The sequence below is a fragment of the Phaseolus vulgaris genome, chromosome 1, assembly GCF_051622355.1.
Source record: "Phaseolus vulgaris cultivar YP4 chromosome 1, ASM5162235v1, whole genome shotgun sequence".
Taxonomy (NCBI): Eukaryota; Viridiplantae; Streptophyta; class Magnoliopsida; order Fabales; family Fabaceae; genus Phaseolus; species Phaseolus vulgaris.
In genome coordinates, this window is record NC_143498.1 from 10,614,607 (window position 1) to 10,627,158 (window position 12,552).

At 29.2% G+C, this 12,552-nt stretch overlaps 1 protein-coding gene across 1 annotated transcript; it reads right to left on the bottom strand.

Annotated features, from left to right (window-relative positions):
• Positions 1-10,239: 10,239 nt before the first annotated feature.
• Positions 10,240-11,914, bottom strand: LOC137813510 (transcription repressor MYB5). The gene is made up of 2 exons (XM_068615821.2): positions 11,460-11,914; positions 10,240-11,333 (listed from the first exon to the last, which is right to left on the bottom strand). Exons 1-2 carry the CDS (start codon positions 11,843-11,845, stop codon positions 10,628-10,630), a joined length of 1,092 nt encoding a protein of 363 aa, XP_068471922.1. The 5' UTR covers positions 11,846-11,914; the 3' UTR covers positions 10,240-10,627.
• Between the last annotated feature and the right edge of the window lie 638 nt (positions 11,915-12,552).

Genomic DNA, 12,552 nt, shown 5'->3' on the forward strand with positions numbered 1-12,552 from the left:
AATTGGTTTTAAGTTGAAATTTATGGTATAGAAGTTTATAACTTATTTTGAGAATTGTCGAGTACAAATGATCTATATGATATTTTATGTTCATATAAAGTTAGCTCTATCTTTCCTATTTTCATTATCATACTTCTTATTTAGAAGTTCTCTCTTATAATTTTATATTTTTTATAAATAATAATAAATTATATGTTAGAAAGATTGTTTTAAAGAACGTATTTGACAACAGTTATCTGTATATAATGAAAACCACAACTTAAAATCATAATCTTTAAATTATTCACATTAAATTGAATGAAACATTAGTCTCTCCAACAAGTTGTTCCTCCAATTTATATGAGTGCCGTTGACAATTTTGTGAAACTACTAATAACAATTATTGATTGGTTTTCTAACAAAACCAACTTAGAGTAGATTATGAAATATCATACATTGGTACTTAGAATGCTCAAGTTCTTGACTTTGATTACTTTATTGACAATGGTTGTTTACTTAATTAATAAATTTCATATTTAAATTTTACTACAAAATTTGTAACTCCTTGAAGCATAATCTCAAACTTCTAATTTCTACTTCATTATGAATACTCATGTGAACCTTGATTAATCATCAATGATTGAGAGAAAATTTCTTACACCTTCCAAAGATGGAAATTTTGATGACTTCAACAATTTGTATAGACATAGTCTAATGTGCGACCTTTGTCTTATACAACCACATGATAACTCCACCTTTTGGTTTCTTAGGAATCTCCACTTGGATAAAATGTCCAACCCTCTAGCACTCATGTACCACATACACATGTGCCAACTTACACTACCAAATGGGGTGTCACCAATAAGACAAACACTAGACGACCCCTCAATGAAATATAAATTTTCTTCCTTGTATCCTTAAATCTCTACAACACCATTCCTTCCCCTTATCTTAATCACTTTCCACTCTTCACACACCATCTATAACCTTTCATATCTAAGGTTATAATGGATATAAGGTTATTCTTTAGCTTCGAAACATACTTGACGTTTGTCAATGTATGAATAATGTGATCGTGCATTTTTATCTACAAAGAACCTATACCAACCTTCTTGCAAGAAGTGTCACTACTTATCAAAATGTTACCACCTTTCAGGTCATCAAATGTGGTGAGCTAATCCTTTCAAGGACTCATGTGAAATGATAATCTATAATCTAACACCCACCTATTAGATATTAGATTACTATTATCTTGAGAGAAAGGTCAACAATTGATTATCATTAGATAATTTCTCCTTCTAAATTATAACTGTCGCGTGATCTTATTTCCAGAATATCGTGTAATACGTCCTCCAATGCCATAGTTTATTGCATTATCTACAAATATCTTTATAATCAACCTTTATCTTCCTCGACTTGTCTTTTTTAAAGACCACCAATCTTGAAGACAAGCATCATCAACATTTCGTGATTCTTTAAGGTACAACTTCTTTATATATGTGTTAAACTTAAACTCTTCATGCATGAAATCCTTCTCTACACTAAAAAACTTACCAAGTTCTCGTAAGATGGTGAGAGAGAGGTCAACAAAATTGTTATTGTGTCTTCATCTTCTATCTTGACATATATGTCTCAAAGTTACATCAAGATAAGCCTTGAGTGGTGTATCCTCCTTCATCGAAAGCCCAACTAATCTATTTTTAGTAAAAGCTTTTTACAAATGGAGTTTTCCATGAAAATTTGTCCGTGCTTTAGCCACAATATTGTTCATGTCTTCTCCTCTACAAGCTCATAAAGAACCAAATGAGATTTTCTCTTCATATCATCCAGAGCACGTCTCTTTATAAACTATGTATTTCTTGTATCACACCCCTTTCTCCTTGAGAAAGCCTATCATTTTGATTCTTCACACGTTGGAATTTTTATTCTGATTGAAATTCTCAATGTTGGATGTGATACCCATATTTTTGTCAAAACTTATCATAAATGCGAAATGAGATCCAAAACTAGATCTGATACCAATTTGTTGTGAACCTAGTGTCAAAACAAGCCTAAAGAGAAATGAAAGAAATAATAATTGTTTGTGAATCACAATAACTAGGGACATAGAACAAAGAAAACAAAATAAATAAAGATGATTAATCATCTAAATTATTAAGAAAATAAGTTTTACAAATTGGTATTTTGTTGTATAACAACAAGTACATGCTACCCTTGTATAAGGCTATACAACGATAATATGTTATTTAAAATTATGTAACGACAACTAACATAACTAAACTTACAACAAACTACTGGTTCACTAGAAGATGTACAATTGAGTTATTTTATGACTCTGTTATCAAACAATGTCTATAATTGTCAAATGATCCTACTAACAAATGACTTTTAGAACCATCAGACTCTATATCCCAGGAAAAGTTAGTATACCAAGATCTACAATAACTTATTCAAAAAACCATTTACTTAAACATGGAGAAAAAGTAAAAAGTTGTAGATGGTACACAATGATCTTGGAAGATCTCAAAGACTGTCATTTTTAAATGGTAATGAATACTATATTACATTTATTGATGCATATACCAAAATTTGAGAAATTTAGTTTTTTAAATCTAGAACTAAGGTTGCTAATATTTTCTAGAAATATGTATCATTAGTGGAGAATAAATGTGGTTGCATGATTCATATAATGGTTCAATGACAAAGAGGAAAAGATAAATGATATTTTTAATAAATTTTGTGAAACACCAACTTTAATTAGATATTATACTTATAAAACTTGCACATTTTTACAATAAAAAAATGTAAAAATTCGTGGAAATAAAGATCTCAAATTCATACAAGATCAATAATGAAGGAACCAATTATAATTTTTTTTATAAAAATTTCACAATTATCTAATAATGATATATATAACATTTTTATTTAGAGATATAAGAGCTTTATGTGAGTTTTTAACAAGGTAGCAGTAAGTAGTTGATTTAGAAGGTGCAAAAGTTGAATAAAATGAGAAGGATGACAAATGAATAATTGTCATGGAAGGAAAGTCAAAGATGATCGAAAAAAAATGACATTTGGATCTAGTGGACAAACCTTAACGCAATAATCTTTAGGGTTCAAATGAGTTTATAAAACTAAATTCAATTCAAGTGGTTTTATATACAAATACAATTCTAGGTTGGTGATGAAAGATTATGCTTAACGTGAATTTTGCAAAAGTCTTTGTCCCACTTGTATGCCTTGACACAATTAGGATGCTACTCATGTTGTTGCGCTGGTGAAATGTATTATCATTTAGATGTAAAATATACCTTTCTAAATGGTTTACAAGAAGATATACGTGTATTGCAACATAAGGTCTTCAAATAAAAGGAGAAGAGAAAAATATTTATAAATTTAAAATGCCTTAAATAGACTAAGTCTTGCTATAATATGATAAATCATTATCTTCAAGATTTTGAATTTTGCAAAAGTTCAAGTGAAGTCACATTATTATATGTAAAGTTGGTAGATGCAAATTTAATTATTATTATTATTATTATTATTATTATTATTGTCTATGTTGATTATATTTCTATGACAAGATGTGTAAGGAACTTATAGGAGTTTAAAGCTAAAAATATTAAAGAATTTGAAATGAAAAACCTTGGATTGTTGTTTCTTGATAATGGAAATCAAACAATATCATAACAAAATCTTAATTTTTCAAAAGAAAATGCGAGGGAAATACTAGAAAAAAACTCATATAAAAGACTACATTAACATTACATCCCCATTAAACCAGAAGGAAAAGTTTAGTAAGGATGATGAAAATTGATAGTAAACATTTATAGAAGTATGATTAGGTGCATAATGTGCCTTACTACAACTAGACATGACATTTTGTTTGTAGTAAGTATACTATTGATGCTCAAACGTTGTGCTAATGAGATGCATTAACAAGTTGTTAAAGGATTTGTTAGATATATTAAAAGTACTATAACAAACTATGGTGTGAAGTAATCTTGTTGTCATAATCTTAAGATTCATGGGTACTTTCATAATACTTGGTTATATTTTATTGATGACATGAAAAACACCTCTAGTTATTATTCTACCTTTAGTTCTAGCTAGAATTTTTTTATGGTGTTAAAAGCAAATTTTTATAGCTTAATCAACCATAAATGTTAAAAAATAGTTGTTATTTATACGATAGTGAATAAAAATCTTTAATAAAAAATTATGAAAATGTATATAACAAACAATAAGGGAAAATACATTTTTATGGACACCAAAATCAAAATCTAATTTGTCAACGATTTAATGTTTCTAACAAAATAAAATACTTCAATATAAAGTTTTTCCTTCCAAGAAATGTTCGCAGGAAAGGAAAAGTAAAATTGTATTACAAATAAAGAATTAAAGTGTTGATATTCTAACAATGTCATTTCTGAAAGTCAAATTTAAACATTTGAGACAAAAGTGTTAAGGCATGGAGAATTTTTCATATGAGTATATACAAATCTAAATATGAGGTTCTTGCCTAATACACTCATGATTTTGATAATAACAAATAATATCATATTTTGATGTGTTTAATGGTTTACTTAGTGTGAAACAAATATAAAAGTTCTAAGACTAAGGATAGTAGATGTAGTATGTTTGAAGCACAAGACAAAGTTCAAAAAAGTGCAAGAAATTGCATAAAGATTAAACAAAGTCTGATTGAATATCTAGGTGAAGGATGCACAAAGTGTCATTTTCATATAGAGACTAGATGAAGTCTTCAAGACAAGATGTATACAAATAGTAGACATAGTATAAAAGATTAAAAGAACAATACACTATTCAAGAGAGTAGATGAAGTATTCCTTGTGAAGACAAGATGCAAGATGAAAAGAATAATCATAATCTTATGTATAAACATCATCAAGACACATTGATTAAATGTGAAAATAGTCTAAGAGAAACTAGTTGACCAAAATGCATCTTGAAGACAACTTTGACACAAACGACCGGCTATCTAAGTTTTTTGTGTTCAATTTGGTGCATTTAGAGACAATTCAGAGACAAAATTGTCCTTCATACAACACTTTGATTACAATAACAAAATGTATCAACATAAAATTAAAAATATTATGAAAATAATCTAACACTAGGACAAGTGAAAGTAAAAAAGCACACAAAGTACAACAATTCAATTTAGGACATCTATACAAAGAAACTTCCTTATGTAGAAATATAATGAGAACGAGTGAATCATCTAACGTATGAACAAGTGAAGATACGTGTACTACGTAAACACTACATGCAAAAAGAGTTTCATAAGCTTCTAAGTGCTTATAAAAAAACTTATCTTCTTAATGACTAAAAGTGTGCGTTTATTTGTAAATCCTTGTAAAGTTAGTCTCTATAACAATGAGTGATTAGTTGTATATCCTTTCATGAGATTCTTCCTTGTATTTGTTAAAAATAACTTTGTTGTATATCCATGAGTAATTTTATGTATTTAATTAGGAGTGACACTACATACTTGTTCTTAATCTCACAGAGAGATTAGAGGATAACTTGAAGTAATTTTATGTTATCATTGTAAGTTAGAAATGATAATAATAATACTTATAAGCATATTTTGATTAATTAAATCCTTTGCAATTGATAAAGAAGAACGGGACATAACCTGGATTAGAGTGACCAAGTATAAATTGAAGAATTCATTCTTATTTTTTACTTAGTTATCTACACTAGGTCATCTTTTGAATGTTTGCAAAAATATTGTGAACTTGTTTTTAAAACTATCTCACACCCCTTACAAATGTCTAATAAATTTATATGTGAAATTTTGTTTCAAAGTATTTTATTTACTCAATTCAAATTCCATTTTAAAAACTAATATTTCCTTCAAAAAGCTTGAAGTATATAATTCACAAGTCAAATAAGAGTGCTCACAAAATGATTGTTGGAAGTTGGAAGCAAAATATAAAAGATAATCTTTTTATGCTATATTTTAGGAAAGGTTAAATTATTCACCCTAACCTTATAATTAAATAAACTTTAATTTAGTCTCTACACTTAAAAACCATTTTTTTTTGTCTTTATATATAAGGGTGAGAATAAAACAGGCAAGTCCAACTTGTTTAGGCCCACCTTTGCTCTGACTCGCCAAAAATAAGCCCAATTGGTTTGCTTCATAGCCAGGATGAATTGGGTGCCTTCACCATACTAGCTCGTCAATTTGTTGACCTGCTAATTTTTAATTTTATTGTTTTAGTATATATATATATATATTAAAAATACACTTAATCATGTTAATATTTTTAAAATACTAATTGATTAATTAATATATTTAATTTGATAAATCAAGAGTATTATTACTTTTACATGTTAAGTTACTAAATTACAATAAATATTTAAAACATTATTTGTAAATGTTTATTATTAAAAATTATAACCATTTTATGTATTCCAAAAAATTAACACAAAAATTATAATATTTTAGTACTTTATACATGTTAGATTTTTTTTTAAAGTAACTTGGTGGACTAGGTGAGACATGTCAGGACAGATTGGTGGACTTAATTTACCACCATGTATCACCAAATACATGACCCTGGACCAGCTTCTCACTCCTATTTATATATACTATTTTATTTATATATGTTTAAGTTTGTGATTGACTCTATTAAATAATAATAAATAAATAGAACACTAATACTACTAATTAACATATCTATTTTGGTTATGTTTTTCTTTTTATTTAATACATTGCCTATCTCCAAAAGAAACCTTCACTTTCCTCTTTATTTTTCTTTTATGCCCTATCATTTTATATCCGTTCTTATTAGCAAAAATATGTTGATTAGTTTGTAATCAATACTTATCATTATCATCCAATTCAATTTTATTCATTTCTCCTTTTTTTTTAGGTTAAACCATATTTTTACTAACTAAAATACCTCTCATAGTTATGAGTCAAGTATCGAAAATTTACTTGCTAAAGCTGTGTTGGAAAGAGATAAGTAAATATATATATTAAAAACTCATAAATTTATTCTCTCAATATTTAGGATTTAGAGTCTCATTTGTGTGATATGTTCCCTCACTTAAGCAACGAAATATATATATATATATATATATATATATATATATATATATATTTATTTATTTATAATCTCAGAGTCCATAACGTTAATCTGACAGGTTCATCATTTTATTGTTAAATGTCCATTCAAGTTTAGCTTTGATGGTATGCACAGACACTAAATTTCATTCTGAACAGCATGCATAGATTAATTATTTATATTGCGGAATTTCTTATGCTTCATATCGATCCATGTGACATTTTTTGTGTTGTGAGTTTTATTATGTAAGCATAAAGTAGGAACTTTGTATTTTTTTTTCTCTGCAAGTGAGATGAATAGGTGAAGCCAGATGAATAACTCATTAAACTGTACACATTTTTAACTCTTTTAGTTTTATTTTCCTAAATAAAGATAGAAATAATATAAGGGCATTAAACTTTAAAAAAATGTATAGAAGTTATTTCAGTGAAAAACCCCGTGCTAGAGTACAACCAGGGAGAGAAAGAAATAGAAAAAAAACCCAATAAATTAACATAATATAGCTGAAAACAGATAGAAAAAAGGAATATCAATATTTATTTTTTCACCGTGCTGATGTTGATTCCAGTTATTCAGAGTATGTGCTTGAAGAACTTCTCTCAATCTTTTGAAATGTGGAATATATATGATGAGAACCAGTTCTATTTACAGATAATAATAAAAAGAAATGTTGTAGCATTGCTAACTTATATTCGCACTGATAATACGTGTTTCCTAACATTTTTTGAACTTTTTTTTTCATAATAGCTATAAATCTTATAGTTTGATGTAATTTGATTTTTTTTTTTAAGTTTTTTTTTTATTTAAAGATGTTGGTCTAGTTCCTCACACTATTCTACATATATGTGCTTATTTATGTAAGCCATGATCAATGCATTTAATTTGTTTTTCACTTTGACATCTCTTTTCAGGTCTGTGATGGGATGCAGTTCATGCATGGCTGGCATTCATAGTGTGTTATCTTTGATCAGTAAGTCTCATCATTTTATCCAGAATAGAGATTTGGTATGAAGGAAGAGTTTTAAAACAAATTTGGATATATATGCATGCTTGAATGGTTTTTGGTAGTTTAATTAGTCTATTTTGAATTATATGAATATAGAAATTGTCTTTAAGGGCATGATGATTTTAATATGATTAGCTTGTTTGACCTTATCACAGTTAGATCATAAAGCATATTTTGTAAATTTTCTTGAGAGAAATTATGTTTTAAAATTCAATTACTGTATCTGTGATGTACATCATGTGTCATATCTCATCATAATAATATTTTGTCCACAAAAAAGAAATCTAATATATTATATATTATTTGAATTGAGTCTATGATTGCTGCATTAATGAGATAATACGTTGAATGAAGAGGGGCTCTTAATTTCTTTATCTCAATATTAGAAGTATTGTTTAATTTGAAGTTCAAATTTTCATTATAATTTTATTTTTAAAATATATTATAAAAGATTAAAAAATATATTTGTATAAATTGTTCTTAATCTCAATTTTTAAAAAATGTATGACTATTTGATTATTGAATATGCTCAAAATAAACTCATACAGTTAGAGTAAAAAATGTATGACTATTTGACTATTTTCTTCAGATGGCAATTCTGTAATGTAATTTATAAAATATAGATTTGAATTGGTTAATTATTCAGATAAAGGATTTTTTAATGTTCAATGGATTATATATGCCTTTTACATAAAAGTCTTGTAAATATGAACTTTCTTTTATATTGCCAACGTAGTATATGTTATATTTTTTTTGCTGATACAAAATATTCAATAAACAATTAACTGTTTATCCAAATACACTCAATTTGTTTGTAGTTATCATAAATTCTTCTAACAGTAAAATAAGAGTAATATTGTCACTTAATTAATGTGTGAGATATATCAAGTTTTATAATGATATTTATTATCATAATTTTTATAAAAAACAAAGGATAAATTATTAAGGAATATATTCTTCAGCGCAGATGTAGCAGCTGATTTGACCTCTTTATGATGGAATTTTTTAAAAAAAAACAAAGTTAAGAAGACACATAGTTTTCTACACATGTGCTAATTATGTTGGAAATTTTACATGTACACCCTTCAAATTTTCCACACATATGAAACACCTAATAAAAAATAATATTTTAAATTTGTAGTTGATTCTTTCCAAATTAGTTTATATTTTAAAATAAAAATATTATATCATTGATGTTGGATGATTGTTTACCCGAAAATGGGGGTGTTTGTGTATCACCCCTTATGTTTCCATATAGGGGAAAAACAGGTCCAGTTGTTTGAACTTTTTCACAAAAATTTATAAAAAAAAACTTTTTTTATAAATTAAAAGCAACTTATAATCAAATTAGAAAAAGTATAGAATTTATTTGAGAGTAATTTTAATTTTCCCCTTCTTTCCTCTCCTAAAAAGATCTCAATGGAAAAAGTATTTTAAACATCCCTAAAGCATTTGTGTGTGCATCACCAAATATGATCTTGAAGGTAAATTCTTACTTTCAGTCTAGACAATTTATAGAAGTAATGAATAGAAATTGAATGAAGAGCCTCATGCATGTGTGAACTTGTATTAATTCAAATATTATTGTAATTGAGGCTGTAGTGTAGTAATCTAAGTTAAAGCTCTCAAGCATTTATATCTTTAGTATAAATAAGAGATTTTAGCATTATATAAAGTGTATGAAGCAATATTATCGTCATCTTTATTTATATTTTTTTCTCCTTCCAACTGAAATACATTCACCATGGATACATTATACATATGATTACGAATAATGTCCTTTATAGCTTGGATTACTAATGTACAACTTTACATTTCTATGCTTTTAATTTTTCATTAGATATTGATTTATTCTCCAACATTTAGATTCTGTCTTGAAGAGAAGAGTAAATATCTTCTTACATTATAACTGTTTGCATAATGTATATATTATTGCATTATTTATAGAGTATATCTTAAATTTTCTTATTCAAACTCATTGTCATAACAAACATCTTTTTTGTTAACACTAAGAACATCAAAATCGATCATGAAGAAGACTATCTTTTAAGTGATGAAGAATCTAAAATTAATCAAGTGAAGAAGCCACACATAATACATCTCGATTCCACTTAGCTTACACAAACCATTAAAGTAAAATGGTAGTATGATTTAAAGCACAAGTCATAGTACATTAACAAATCTGTTGTGTTTTACATAGCAAGCTATATCATGGAATTGAACACGCCAAACTCAACAAGAGTATCATACAACAAAAGCAACTACATGTATGTGGAACCATGAATAACACAAGAACAATAAAATCTTATCTCACTATGTAAGATCTGTTATGTGGATCATTAGTTGTGATTCAGCTCCACTAAAAGCCAAAACTTGAAAAGATATAATTCACTGTGAGATCTTTCTTGATGACTCCTCTAATGTCCTTCTCTTCATATTTTTTCACAGGAGACACAACAAAACATGTATACATAAAAATTCCAGTATTCTTGGACACTTGATATTTGATGAAGCAGTTAACCAATAAGAACAATGGTAGATACTATTGATGGAGGTGATGGTGATCATGAGCCATCTTGATGATGGGATCGTTAACGTGATGGGTGAAAGTAGTAGAAGGCACGAGAGGCGATTCCCACAGAACCCCAAGGTCATCATCATAACCCTGCGATGTAGAAGCTGTGGTAATTGAAACCAGAGGATCATCCACACGATCATCACATGGCAGTGGAATGCAACGCTCACTGGGGAGCTCTGTTTGCACGTGGTGCTGCTGCGACGCAAAAGCATCATCATTGATCAAGGAGTTGAGGAAGGAAGAAAAGGCATCATCTGAGTAATAATTGATGTTGATATCATAGTTGCAGTCCTCACTGTCCATGAACCCCATTGCAGAAACATCATCTGTGACAGCAGCCACTTGATTGTTAATGCTGTTGTTATCAAAGGGGTTTGAGACCGGAGGTTGGTGATGTTGACCCAAATGATGAATCGCATGAATTCCTTGGTCAACAGCAGTGAGATCATGACAAGGGTTGATGATCATTGGAGGAGGCATAGAGGGTGGAGGAACAGTGAAAGTAGTAGTAGTAGAAGAAGAAGGAATAATAATGGATGGTGGGTTGAGAGGCTTGTGAGTTCTGGGATCAATCCCTTGGCTAATGAGTTTTTTACTTAGATGGGTATTCCAATAGTTCTTTATTTCATTATCTGTTCTTCCAGGAATCCTCCCAGCAATCAAAGACCACCTAATGCACAAGACAAGAAAATCAAACCCTAGCCAGAGAAGAGAAAAAAAGAAGAACACGAACCCTAATAATTCTTCTTCTGTTGACAACAAAACTCTAAACCCTGAATCCAAACAAAGACATTACCGGTTGCCAAGGAGGCGGTGGAGGCGGAGGATGAGATCTTCCTCGTCAGGGGCGATGTGGCCGCGTTTGACGGAGGGGCGGAGGTAGTTCATCCATCGGAGACGGCAGCTTTTGCCGCAGCGGAGAAGGCCAGCTCGCTTGGGGAGAGTTCTCCACCGCCCTTCTCCTTCTCTCTTAATGTAATTGGCTAACACCTCATCTTCTTCTGGTGTCCATGGTCCTCTCTTCAACCCAACCTTGGTGCAGCATGGAGTGTTGTTGCTGCTACCATTGTTATTGCTGCTGCTACCATTGTTGTTGTTGCTGTTGTTGCTGCAGCTGGTAGCAGTGCTGTTACCACCACTCTTCTTGTTCTTAGTTGTTGATGTTGATGAAGGGTTTCTCATATCTTGTTCAGATTCAGGGAATGGAAAAAATATATAGTGGGTTTGTGTTTGGGTTTAGGAAGGAAGTGTAATGCTATATAACTGTCTCTCAAACTTATCTTCTTTCTAATTTCCAAGCAAAACCCAATGCACACGCGCCTCAGACCGCCACTGAGATTCACGAATGGATGGAGATCTCTCTTCCTTACTTGACAACTAAACCTTTTTGTCTTTTACTGTTGCCTTTAATAATTCTGTTTCTCTGTCTCTCTCTTTTTTGTTTCTAAAGGTAACCCACAACATGCAAGGATCATAAACAAACAACACCCACTGATTTTTATTTTCCTGCAATTTTTATTTATTCTTACTTCATTTCACTTAACAAAAACACAAATAAAACAAAGGTTGTTAAGTGAACACGTGCATATGAAAAAAATAAAATAAAAGTGTGAGCACGTTTAATAATGTTCTAATGTTTAACCCACTTTTTTAATTATTGAGCAATGATTGGTAAAACAATAGGCGTTGAGACTAAGATCAGAGTATATAATTATTTCTTCTGTCCCTTTATTTTTTTTTATCTGTATTCTTTCATGTTATAATTTACATTTACGATTATTACTTTCTTTTTATCCTTATTCTCACTTTATATTCTGTTGTGTGTTGGCCACTTTCATATTTCATTAAAATATGTAAATATATTCAATTGTTTAGAAATGATTGTGAAA